This window comes from Acomys russatus, chromosome 14 (genome assembly GCF_903995435.1).
Source record: "Acomys russatus chromosome 14, mAcoRus1.1, whole genome shotgun sequence".
NCBI lineage: Eukaryota > Metazoa > Chordata > Mammalia > Rodentia > Muridae > Acomys > Acomys russatus.
Window position 1 is genome coordinate 30,555,524 of NC_067150.1, and position 14,258 is coordinate 30,569,781.

Here is a 14,258-nt window from a genome sequence, read left to right on the forward strand (position 1 = left end):
ATGTCAGAGGAGTCACAGTAGGCTGAACATCCCTGCTTCAGGAAAAGAAAGGTACATGCCTGTCTGACCCTGATCAGCCATGAAACACAGGTTAGGAATGCAGACTCTGTGGGAGTGCTGAAGTCCCTCTTCTGTCTGAAGTCTGGAGGGTTTGTGACTTTCAATACCCTGCGTCTCATTTGTAAAGGAGGATTGCTGTATGGTCTTATATTCTCAGAGCCACTCACAATAACACCATATCTATTGTTAGCTTAGAACACTATTGCTACATATATGTTCTGTTAAGAGAATGTGGGAAACACAACTTCAACTTGTCCCTTGATAGCGGTGACTCAGAGTCATGATGTCCTCTGCGTGTTAGATTCACTGCAGAAAAGATGCTCACTTTCAATAACTTGTGTAAAGGCTGGAGAAGGGAAGGCATGGGAAAAGGACTGACCTCAGAGTCTAAAAGATTCTCACTATCTCATTCTGTAGGTTAAATGTAGCCTTTACTCTGCTCTGGAAGTTAGAGCCACTTAGTAGTTCACTACTGCCCACTGGAAATAGTTTAAACCACCCTTCCACAGTTCTAACGTTCTTTTGATTCCATTTTCATGAAGATGACTTAGCCTTGTGAGGATGGTGGTGATGCTTCTTTGTCTCCACTGGTCCTCTTCTGCATCCAACAGGCCCTCTCCTGAGAAGAATGACTGCCAAGAATTCCTCCGTGACAGAGTTCATCCTCGAAGGCCTGACAGACCAGCCAGGACTCCGCGTGCCCCTCTTCTTCCTGTTTCTAGGTTTCTACATGGTCACTGTGGTGGGGAACCTGGGCTTGATCTCCCTGATAGGGCTGAACTCTCACTTGCATACACCCATGTACTTCTTCCTCTTCAATCTTTCTGTAATAGATTTCTGTTATTCCTCTACTATTTCCCCCAAAATGCTAATGAGTTTTATCTCAAAGAAGAACATCATCTCCCATCCAGGGTGTATGACACAGCTGTTTTTCTTCTGTTTCTTTGTTTTCTCTGAATCCTTTATTCTGTCAGCCATGGCATATGACCGTTATGTTGCCATCTGTAATCCCCTGATGTACACAGTCACCATGTCTCCCCAGGTGTGTTCACTCCTTTTACTGGGAGTTTATGTGACAGGGTTTTCTGGAGGCATGGCCCATACAGGAAACATAATGAATCTGACCTTCTGTGCTGACAACCTTGTCAATCACTTCATGTGTGACATCCTTCCTCTTCTTGAGCTGTCCTGCAACAACACCTTCACAAATGACCTGGTAGTTTTCATTGTTGTGGCCTTTGGTATTGGTGTGCCCATTGTCACCATCTTTATTTCTTATGCCCTCATCCTCTCTAGCATTCTTCACATGCATTCCACGGAGGGCAGGTCCAAGGCCTTCAGCACCTGCAGCTCCCACATGATTGTGGTTTGTCTTTTCTTTGGTTCTGGGGCTTTCATGTACCTCAAGCCACCTTCCATTTTGCCACTTGATCAAGGAAAAGTGTCCTCTTTGTTCTATACAATTGTGGTGCCCATGTTGAACCCTGTGATCTACAGCTTGAGAAATAAGGATGTCAAAGTTGCTCTGAGGAAAACCCTAGTCAGGAGAATATTTTCTTAACAGAGGAGCAGTATCATGAGCTGCAGTGGTATGATTGGTTGATGAGCAGTATTCAAATGGAAAGAGCTGTGTTGGAGAAGAAGATGCAAGGCTGCAAGGAGGAGTTCGATGCCCAGTTATTTTTTCCTCCTCTTGTAAAAGAATAGACATTTATGCCTCTAGGGAGTGGACCCAGGACTTCATGGATGCTGGGCCGTTGTTTGACTACCATGCTGTGTTAGGACCCAAAAGTAGCATTTTATATTTGAGAAAGATTTTAACACAGCACTGTTTAACCTGACCCTTACTCTGTCTAATCTCCTCTAGTATTTCTTTTTTAAATGAGAAAATATACTTTTCTATTAAAAATGCATAAATATATAATTAACAGTCTCTTTCTCTTTAATTTGTGTACCATTTTTTTCTATAATATTTTTCTTACCATATTGAACAATACAGCCATCTCAATATGACCATGGTCAGGATTTCAAAGTCTGTGTCTCAGTATGCCAGGTTCTCCCATTCATCCAGTTTTTAAATATTTTCTAAGTTAAAAAAAATAATCTCAGACCATTTATTTTTGAAAGGACCTCATAAATTATTTAATCTGTTTTAATTTAACAGATATTGGAGATGCAGAGCTATGTTTTATTCATGGACAAGAAACTATTTGGCATTAAGAAGTAAACTCACTTTCAGAAAATTGAATTCATATCTGTTTCATTTGCCTTTCTGCTGTTTTTTAAAAAGTCATATTACCCCTTCCTTAGGATTTTTCTTTTTTAAATAATAAATTTTAAATTATTCCATCTTTGAAATTGATATAACTATATTATTTCCCCTTTCCTCTCATTTCTCCATGCCCTCCGATGTACACCCTTTCTCTCCTAAATTCATGACCTCTCTTTCCTTAATGGTTACATATTCCTAAGTACATACATGCAACTTGACTTGTCTGAATAATGTGATCTCTAGGTATATGATGTCAAATGCTATTTGATTATTTGGTATACTATAACTGGAGATATTAGATGTCAAGACCAACCCCATGGCCCTTGGTAAGGTTCCTCTTTTTAAAACATGATAATACATTAAAACCTTATTCTACTTATAATAATGTAATGTAAATTCTCAGAGAGAATTTTTTTTTGGGGGGCAAAGGTAGAGATGACATAGCACTTGTTGCTCTTCCAGAGGACCTGCACATAATTCTGAGCATCAGGTTGTGTGGTTCCCCACTGCCCGTACCTCTAGCTCTAGAGGATACAACACTTTCCTCTGGCTTGCTAATGCACGTACATACATGTGTCACACATAGAAACACACACACACACACACACACACACACACACACACACACACACACACACACACCTAAAAATAATCAAGCAAACAGCAGTGCCTTGGAGGTTCCATGGATCTGCGTCTTGCTTCAAATATGTTTTGATGGAACAGCCCTGGTGATTCCCTCTTTGTTAGCTTCAGCAGCTTTACAGTCAGTCTCTCCAGTCTCAGCCTCCTGGACCATCTCATCTTTGCCTTTGGCTCCTAGGACCAACAAGCACCATCTCTTTGTGATTTAGCTCCATACTGCATTGTGATAGACAGTAAGCCCCTCCATATAGGTGAAATACTCAGAATTCTGGATTGGGAGGAAACTGTTCCCCAAGGAGCTGGAAAGCTGTGAAGGCCACCCATATGCAACTCAGAATAAATCTGTCTGTCTGTCTGTCTGTCTCTCTCTCTGTCCTGCTGTATAGGTCAGGTTGGGCTTGAACTCCTGATCTTCCTGACTAAGATTCTTGAGTGTGAGAGAGATGTGCCACTGTATCCAGTTCAGAATAAAAGTTATTTTTTAAAGTTGCAAAGGATTATTACATATATATTGAAATTATATTATTTTCTCTATAGAGCTTGTTTATTAATAAAACAAAAGTACTATTTTAAAAGATATTCGTGGTGCTAGTATCCAGACCATAAATTTTGTCCGCCTTACCCAACCATGACCCAAAATTTGAAATCTTCATGAATAGAAATTTATACTTAGAGTACCTTGTGGTCTGAGTCTGTTGGATAAAATGAATTCATCAGGGGACAATTCCATGGTTTAATTGTAGGGACACCAGCAATAGGGAGACATTGTGCAACAGTAGTCTTGACCTAAGTATAATTGTGAACACCTTCAAGTGTGAGCTTGTCTGTTTGTTTGGGGGAGGGAAGTGTTCAAATCCAGACATAGCCTTTGAGGCAGAACACCTGCAGGCAGGCGTGAGAGCATCTGAGAGCATGACTGCGTTCTCTCTTCTGGCTTGAAGTATTTGAAGTTGCTATCCTCTTCTGCTCTCCTCGCATCATTTGAAACGCCTCAAAAATGAATGTGACAGTTCAATGTTAAAGTTAAAGAAAAATGATTGAAACAAAAATTTCAAACATTAATGCAAATCTGACATTAAGGAAAACACCTCGTTAACAACCACCTCAGTGTTTCTAACTCAAAGGAGGTTTAAAATTCTCAGGAAGTTTAGAACAAAACAACAGTAATCACGATCTGAGTTGGGCTTCTGCGGAGGTGTAGAGGTGGGGAGGGTCTCAGAGGAGTGGTGGGAAGGAGTGGGAAATGATCAAAGTATATTAGATGAATATACTTTGCAGATGTAAGATGAATAGTAAAAATAACTGTTAAAAGTTTAGACTGTTTCTTCCTGTGTACTGCTCTACTTTCTTAGTATACTAAGAAAGGGTAAAGTGATTGAGTTCAAGAAAATACACATCTGACAGGAGAGATAACCAGACTTGGCTTAGGAAACACAACCTCAAATAAGCAATGAAGGAACAAGTAAGAAGATAAGTAAATGGCTACTAGGAATACGAAAATAGTACTGATACCATTAATGGTAGGAGAAAAGTAGATAGCATCACCATACCATTGTGTACCAAACAGAACTGGATCAGTTAAAGACACTGATGACACCACGTACTGAGGAGTTCATGGGGCCCTTGTTTATCACTAATGGGATTGTCAAATGGGAAAACCACTTCAACAAATGCTATGGAAGATTTTTGTTCAATTTAATCTAGGTGGTCTGTGTCGAATAACAGTTTGCTCCTAAGTATTTACCAAAACTCAATGGAAGCACTAGTCACAAAGACTTATGTAAAGATGTTTCTAGGAGCTTGGCTTATGTCGGTCTTGTTAGGTTACAAAGGTGAGCCCTCAGATGGTGGTGCAGCTGCTAATACACTGGGATGGCTATCCTTGGTGAGACACTGACGATGGCCTTGAGGCAACAGAAACCTAACCCCCAGCATTTCTCAGAAACCGAGCAACGCAGGGACCTTGCTTTTTCAGATAACTGCCTATAAATGTAAAAAAAATGTATAGAACACCAAATATATAGGGCCTGAAAAGAAAATCTCCTTGCCACATAATAATCAAAACACCAACATACAGAACAAAGAAGGAATATTAAAAAATTGCAAAGGAAGTCGGGCATGGTGGTGCATGCCTTTAATCCCAGCACTCGGGAGGCAGAGGCAGGCAGATCACTGTGAATTCAAGGCCAGCCTGGTGTACAAAGTGAATCCAGAACAGCCAAGGCTAGAGAGACTCTGTCTTAAAAAAAAAAAAAAAAAAAAAAAAAAAAAAAAAAAAAAAAAAAAGCAGGGGAAAAGAGCGAATACATATACAGGCAACATGAAAGCAGAGCTAAGAGGAAAGTTCATAGCACTAAGTGTCTTCATAAAAATATGGAGAGCTCTTATACTAGCAACTTAAGATACTACCAACATAAGATTTAGAACAAAAGGAAGAAATCACACCTAAGAGGAGTGGATGACAAGATATAATCAAAGCGGGGGCTGAAATCAATAAAATAGTAACAAAGAGAACAATGCAAAGAATCAATGATACAGAGTTGGTTCTTTGAGAAAATCAATTAGGTAGACAAATCACTATCCAAACAAACTAAAAAACAGAAAGAATATCCAGATCAACAAAATCAAAAAGAAAAAGGGAGACATAACAATAGACACCAAGAAAAACCAAAGAATTATAAAGGACATGCTTTAAAAACGTGTACTCCACCAGATTGGAAAATCCAAAAGAAATGGAGAATTTTCTTTTCTTTAAGAAAATCATTTTAATTGATTCTTTGTGAATTTCACAAAGAATTCTGCTCATCTCCTCATCACCTCATATCCACTCTTTGCCCTTGCAACCCCCTAATAAAAACATACACAAACAAACAAAAAAAAAAGTACAGAAAATATCTCATCGTGAAAGCTGTAGTGTGTCGCACCGCCTATCTCTCTGTCCACACATCTTTACTTGTAAATGTTCATTGCAACAAGTCATTGGGCTGGTTCAAAATCTCTGGCTTCTGTGACAACATCACTATTAGATCCTCATCAGGGCTCCTTCCAGTTTTTCTGTTGTTGCCTTGTGTCATGGAGAGTCTTCAGGGTTGGAACAGTAGAACTGGCCCTTTGATGTGTCCCAACTGCTAGCAGATCATATAGATTTTGGAGTGGGCTATTTCAGAGTCCTGGATCTGGGCCTGGGTCGTCCCAGAGCTGGCCAGCCCACCGTCTTTCCCTTATTTATGCCATCAGGGCATCTCTCCAGCATTGCTCTGGCTAAGCCACTGATGTTCTCATCAGCAAGAAGCAGGCTCAGGTCTCCTGATCTCATGCCCTCAGTGTCGGTTCACCCATGCCCCCAAAGCCTGTTCGCCCTGCTGCCCAAAGTTACCCTGTTATACAAACCACATAAAGACTCAACAAAGAGAGAATTACAGGCCAATTTCCTTTATGAACACAGAGGCAAAAATACTCAGTAAAATAATTGCAATCCATATCCAAGAACACATCAAACATATCATCCATTATGATCAAGTAGGCTTCTTCTCAGAGATGCAAGGACAGTTCAATAAATATAAACCAATCAATATAATCCTTCATGAAAATAAACTGAAAGAAGAAAAAAATGATCCTCTCATTATATGCAGAAAAGGCCTTTGACAGAATCCAACAACCCTTCATGATAAAAGTTCTGAAGAGAATAAGGATTCAAGGCACATATTTAAACATGATGAAGGCAATTTACAGCAAGCTGATAGTGACCATCACCTTCAATGGAGAGAAACTCAAAGCAATTCCATTAAAATCAGGAACAAGACAAGATTGTCCACTCTCTCAATATTTATTCAATATAGTACTTGAAGTTTTAGCTAGAGTAATAAGACAACTGAAGGAATTCAAGTGAATACAAATTGAAAAAGCAGAAGTCAAAATATCATTATTGTTGGACGTTATGATAGTATACATAAATGACCCTAAAATTCCACCAGGGAACTCCTGCAGCTGAGACACACTTTCAGCAAAGTGGCTGGAAAAAATGTAACCTCCTATATAAAAGAACAAATGGTCTGAGCAAGAAATCATGGATATAATACTTTTCACAATAGCTTCAAATAATATAAAATATCTTAGGGAAACACTCACAAAGTAAGTACAAGACATGTATGATAAAAATAAATTGGAGAAGATATCAAAATATGGAAAGATTGAAATACTAATGGATTGGTAGGATAATTGTAGTAAAAAATGACCATCCTACCAAAAACAATCTACAGATTCAATGAAATCCCCATCAAAAATCCAATATAATTCTTTATAGACCTTGGAAGAATAATACTCAACTTCATATGGAAAAACAAACAAACAAACAAACAAACAAACCTCTAGGATAGCTAAAGCAACCCTGAAGAATAAAAGAACTTTTGGAGGTATTACCATCTCAGGTTTCCAGCTGTGCTACAGAGCTATATAATAAAAACTACATGGTATTGGCATAAAAAACAGACATGTTTAACAATGGCATTTAATCAAAGATCCAGACACAAATACACATATACCTATGGACACCTGATTTTTTGATAAAGAAACCAGAAATACACACTGGAAAAAAAAAGCAGCATCTTCAACAAACGATGCTAGTCACATTGGATGCCCCTTTTCACCTTGTTTAAAACTCAAACCCAAGAGTTTTGATGAAATTTCAAATGTCATGTACAGGCAGTATCTATGCAGGACCCCCATGAATTAAACTGCATTAATTTTCCATTCATGTATTCAACAGCTCTGTGTGTGTGTGTGTGCACTCATCTGTACATGTGCCAACTTGTAAGAATTGATCTTTTTTTTTCATTATATGGCTGTGAAAACTTGTACAACTACTATGGAAATTACTATGGTGATTCCTCAGAAAATTCGGAATCAATCTATGTCATGACCCAGCTATACCATTTTGGGCACATACCCAAAGGATACTCCACTGTACCACAAAGACCCTTACCCAACTTGTTTATTATGACTTTTGTTGTAATAGCCAGAAACTGGAAACAACTTAGATGTCCCTCAACAGAAGAATAGATAAAGAAACGTCGTTCATTTACAATATGGTGTATTACTCTGTTAGAAAAAAATGCCATCATTAAATTTGCTGGCAAATGGATAGAAATATTAAAAAGTTATATTGGGTGAGGTAACCAAGAATAGAAAGACAATACGGTATTATTCATTTATAAGTGGATATTAGCCATTAAGTAAATGGTAAGCAAACTACATTCTGTAGATCCAGAGAGAGTAGGCAAAGAGGAGGGGGTCAAGCAACAAGAAGGGCTCAAGGGAGCCCAGAGAATGGGAAATAGAAGAGATTTTATAATTGGACTGGGACAAGTGGGGATGGAAGTGGAAAAGATTAGGCTGTGAAGGGTGGGGTGGATTAAGATGTGATGGAGAGATAGAGTATGTGAGGAGAGACACCTGGACCTGGGGAGATGGCATGGAAATTTAGTGCAGTGGAAACTTCCTAGAATCAATGAAGGTGATCCTAATGAGGACTCCTTGTAGTGGGGGATGCAAAGTCTTAACTGGCTATCTCTCGTAGGCAAGATTTCCAATGACAATTCTGGGTTACAATCAATAGACTGTTGGCCAATGTGCCCCATGGACATCCCAAGACAACCCAGGCTGATGATAAGACAGAAGACTGCTCTCCATAAAATGACAGCGGGGCCTCATTGCCAAGGGTAGCATCCACAGAATTCACTGAACATGGACAAGGAAAGCTGATGTCTACATGGAGCCTTCATCCTCATGTTCTAGTCTCTTTGTGCAAGAAGGTATTCTGCAGGCTACCAAAAGGAAAATATGGAACCAACCCAGGACAAAACCTCTGACCTACATTCTGTCCTGACTGCAAAGTGTGCTACAGCAATGGTAGCACAGGGCTTGTGGGAGTAGACAATTCACATCAGCTTTTGCTTATGACCCACTCCACAAGAAGGAACCTGACACAGCTTAGGTAATGAAAGACCAAAGACTACATAGCCCAGAGGCCTAGGGTAAAACCAAACATAATTAGGAAATATTGTATGAGATAAGAATTTATTTTCAATACAAAGAAATCATCATCATCATCATCATCAACAACAGCAACAACTACAACAACAACAACATATCTTGTGGGCTTTTGTCTCCCACCAGCAGGCCACATGCCGATGGGGTGTGTCTCAACAAGATCAGGACAGAGCAGTTTTCTTCAAACTGAACAAACCCAAATTAGGGAGGGAAACTCTTTAGATACATTAAGACCCCAGGTGTCCAGAAAAGGTTTAAAAAAATTTTTTTTAAGGTATGTGTGTTTTTGAGTGCCTCATTTGTTTCACATATGTGTACTTGTGTTTCCCCTAATAAACAGCTCTCTTTAACTGCTGATTCTCTCTGTGATGTTCAAGCTTTCTCTGCTTGCTACCTGTTGCATGGAGATTTTTCCTGTCGTTTCATTAGTTAATTGGCAGAGTAAACGAACCTGATCAAGATCCCTAGACTTCATCCCTAACATAACTTGTGTATTGGTTAATGTTGATTATCAACTTGACAGGAGACATATCTCCCTAGGAGGCTAGCTTCATGATAGATCCGTGAGAGAATTTTCTAGGTTAGGGGAGCTTCTGATCATAAGTGTGAGGAATTCTAATGATTAGGTGAGTTGAGGTGGGAAGCTCTGCCCACTGTGGGTGGCACCATTCCATGGCTGGCGTCCTGACTGAATGAAAGGGAAAGAAGGCTGAGCACAAGCAATCACCTCCCTCTGCTTTCCAGCTGTGCATGTGATGTGCCCAGCTGCCTCAACCTCCTGCCTTCAGGGGAATTCCTATTTCCTTAGGTTGCTTTGGTCAGGTTGACTTATCACAGCATCAGGGAAAGTAAGTAAGAACTCTGCATAAATGAAGAACTGTCAATAAACTATCAGGATGTCAATTTTAGCATCCAAGTGTCTCAATTGATAAATAAATTATTAGAAAGTCCAGGCAAAACGAGCACGTTTATATTGCTGGTGGGAATGTAACTGAGAAAAAGATTTAATGAGAACAAGCATTCTGACAGGATGGCTAACTAGAGACATCGATGTTAATTGCTAGGAGCTTATCCTTGAAGATGAATGGAATAGCCAGGCCCGTAAGAGCAAATACCACACGACTTCTCTTACATGACCTCTGATCATGTTGATCTCGCAGATGGCAGCAGTAGAATAACAGCTGGGAGGGTGTGGAAAAAGGGACCGGAAGGAGGTTGTCAGTGGATACGAGTCATAGAAAGAAAGGATGAGCAAGCTATGGCGTGTTAGTGCACAGTAGATTTTCTCTAATAGTAATAGTGTATTATACATCTCCAAATAACTAGAAGAGAGGATTATGAATATTCACTCCACACAGAAATAACCAATATTGGAAGTGATCCTCCCAACCCTGATGTAATAAGTTTGTAATGTACATATGCACATACTGGACAATTATTTTGAAAAAAATTCCTTTTTATTGATTCTTCTCTGATATCATGACTGCAGTGTTCCCTCCTTCCTTTCCCCCAAGTCTCTCCCTACTTCCTCTTTCTCCTGAATCCATCTCACCTTCACCTCTCAGTTGAGTGGAGAGTGTGATATGACTTTCTCACGTACTCTGGTGCCTCACATTTGACCATGTCTCCTGGAGGGGGAGACCTGGTGGCACTCAGAGGAAGGACAGCAGGTAGCCAAGAAGACACTTGATACCCTATGAGAATATATAGGGGGAGGTGATCCCCCTCAGGAACAGTCATAGGGGAGGGGAATAATGGGAAAATGGGGGGGGGGAGGAATGGGAGGATACAAGGGATGGGATAAACATTGAGATGTAACAAGAATAAATTAATAAAAAAAATAAAGTTATTAAAACCTGTTATACCCTTTTAAGACTAACAACTATATATTAAGGCATAGGGAAGAATTACTTTAATTTGAAAAGTGATATCTGTTAGAAATATACATCAAACATAGAATAAAGAAAATTATAAATTATTGAGTAACAAATTTCTGCAACGGATGCCATTGGAGAGAGATTATGATTAGAGAAATGTATATTGAACTTTAATTAAATTAATAGTGCCTTATGTCTTAAAATCAGTACAGATATAGGTATATTTTGTTTTATTCTTCTTTTATATATTTAATATTTAAATAAAAAGGTAAAAAAATCTTTAAAAAAAAAAAAAGAGTAGGCCTTCCAGAGTCTTCAAACAAATATGGCATAAGAACTTACAATAAAACCAGGCACCTGACCTCAGTTTATCCAGTGTCCTCTGGACTACCTGTAACCTCTTCCTCTGTGGCCTGGCAAGGCCACCCCGCCAGGGGACAAGTGCACAACATTAGGAGGCCTGAGTCCATGTCAGAAGTAGTCCCTACTCCCCGTATTGTGGGTCCCACAAGGAGACTCTGCTGCCTATATGCTACGTCTGAGCAGGAGGTCTAGGTCCATATCTTACATGGACCTTGGTTGATGAATCAGTCTGTGTATTGTAATGTGGTTAACCTGAATTAAATGGCTAATATCCACTTATGAATGTGAATACGTCATGTGTGTCTCTGGGTCTGAGTTACCTCACTCAGGTGAGTTACCTCACTTAGGATGATTGTCTCTAGTCCTACCCATTTGCCTGCGAATTACAAGGTTTCTTTGTTTTTGATAGCTGAATAGTATTGTATTGTGTAAATGTACCATAGTTTCTTTATCCATTTTTCAGAGTAGGGACATTTAGGTTGTTTCCAGATTCTGGCAATTATAAACAAGGCTTCTATGAACATAGTTGAGAAAATGTCCTTATTGTACGGTGGAACATCTTTAGGGTATATGCCCAGGAGTGTTATGGCTGGGTCTTAAGGTAGACTTATTCCCTATTTCCTGAAATAGCACCAGATAAATTTCTAAAGTGGTTGTACAAGTTTTCACTCCCCCCAGCAATGGAGGAGTGTTCCTCTTTCTCCACATCCTCACCAGCATGTACAGTCACTTGAATTTTGGGTCTTAGCCGTTTGATTAGGTGTGAGATGGAATCTCAGAGTTGTTTTGCTTTGCATTTCCCTGATGAGTAGGGATGTTGAACATTTCTTTAAGTGTTTCTCAGGCATTCGCTATTCCTCTGTTGAGAATTCTCTGTTTAGGTCTGTACCCCATTTTTTAATTGGGATATTCGGCTTGGTGGTGTTTAATTTCATGAGTTCTTTATATATTTTGGATATTAGCCATTTGTCAGATGTAAGGTTGGTGAAGATATTTTCCCAGTCTGTAGGCTCTCATTTTGTTCTGCTGACTGTTTCCTTTGCCTTACAGAAGCTTCAGTTTCATGAGGTCCCATTTATTAATTGTTGATCTTAGAACCTGAGCTGTTGGTGTTCTGTCCAGGAAGTTGTCCATGGCAACGAGCTCAATTCTCTTCCCCACTTTTTCTAATAGATTTTGTGTGTCTGGCTTTATGTTGAGGTCTTTAATCTGCTTGTACTTTAGTTTTGTGCAGGGTGACAAATTTGAGTCTATTTGCATTTTTCTAGGAGTAGACATCCAGTTAGACCAGCACCATTTGTTGAAGGTGCTATCTTTTTTCCATTGAATAGATTTGACCTCTTTGTCAAAAATCAAGTGTCCATAAGTGTGTGGGTTTATTTCTGGGTCTTTGATTGCTTTTCATTGATTCACCTGTCTGTTTCTATCCCAGTACCATGCAATATTTATTACTGTTACTCTATAGTACAGCTTGAGATCAGAGATGGAGATGCCTACAGATCTTTTATTATATAGTATTTTATTGTGTGTGTATTATAAATGGAATAGAATTTATTAGAGATTATTTCTAATAATTCTGTCTATGATTGCACTGGTACTTTGTGTCACTTTGTCAGATCTGGTATTAACTCAATTCATTGAATTCCTAACTCCTTATAAAATGTTTCATTTTTGAAAAGTTCATTTGGTAATTTTGTTGTTTCTTATACTCTGTTGACATGTGCTATTTATTTAATAATTTTTAGTGTAAATTAAGAATGTAATTCTATTGATTATTTTAAAGTTATTACCTGTAATTACAGGTCACACTGTTCTGTATCTATTGAATATATTTTTACTTTTGTATCCTGGACCACTTATTATTACTATATTGTGTTTCTAGTAATCTTCAAATTTCTGACATTGGTGATTTGGATGTGTTGCAGGACCCAGGTTCCTCCCTTCCCCAATAATGATAACTGTTAATTGTCAGAAGGAATTGTTTCTAAAAGGCAATCATGGAATTCTACAGGAGAATCAAACATTTTTCCTTCCTTAGGGAGTGAAACCCTGAGGAAATGGTCCTGAGGGAGCCTCTGTCTTCATAACCAGGCTACTGAGATCTGCAGACAAGAATGACACTGCTCATCTGTTATTCACAGGGCAGGAGCTGCCTCCTTGGTGGAAACTGGAGTGGCCACTGGATAAACAGAAGTTCTAAGTTAAGGATTATGGTATAGAAAGGATTGCAAGATAAACTAGTGTTTATCTGGGGAAGGAAGAAGATCTGGAGTCCCAAGCTCTTGTCTTCTATTCATCAGTTCTTTATCTTCCCCAGAACACGCCAGAGAAGACACAGTAGGCTGAACATCCCTGATTCAAGAAACAAAAGGTACATGCCTGTTTGACTCTGACCAGCCATCAAACACAGGTTCGGAAGGCAAACTCAGAAGGAGTGCTGAAGTCCCCCTTCTGTCTGAAGTCTGGAGGGTTTGTGACTTTCAATGCCCTGCGTCTCATTTGTAAAGTAGGATTGCTGTATGGTCCCATATTCTTAGAGCCTCTCACAATATCCCCTATGTAAGCGTTAGCTTAGAACATTATTGATATACCTATGTGCAGTAAAGAGCATGTAGGACACATGACTTCAACCTCTTCCTCCATAGTGCTCAGAGCCATGTTGTCTCTGTGTTAGGATTGACTGCAGAGAATATGCCCAGGTTTCAGCAGCTTGTGTAAAGGCTGGAGAAGGGAAGGCATGGGAAAAGGACTGACCTTAGAGTCTAAAATATTCTGTCTCATTCTGTAGGTTAAATGTAGCCTTTACTGTGCTCTGGAAGTTAGAGCCACTTAGTAGTTCACTACTGCCCACTGGAAATAGTTTAAATCACCCTACCACAGTTCTAATGTTCTTTTGATTCAATTTTCATGAAGATGACTTAGCCTTGTGAGGATGGTGGTGATGCTTCTTTGTCTCCACTGGTCCTCTTCTTCATCCCACAGGCCCTCTCCTGAGA

The 14,258-nt window shown here is 39.3% G+C and overlaps 1 protein-coding gene across 1 annotated transcript; it reads left to right on the forward strand.

The window, feature by feature from the left end:
- On the forward strand, positions 1-1,621 carry LOC127197992 (olfactory receptor 8B12). Its single transcript, XM_051155797.1, has 2 exons — positions 1-11; positions 685-1,621. The coding sequence occupies exons 1-2, from the start codon at positions 1-3 to the stop codon at positions 1,619-1,621; spliced, it is 948 nt and encodes a 315-aa protein (XP_051011754.1).
- Positions 1,622-14,258: the final 12,637 nt, after the last annotated feature.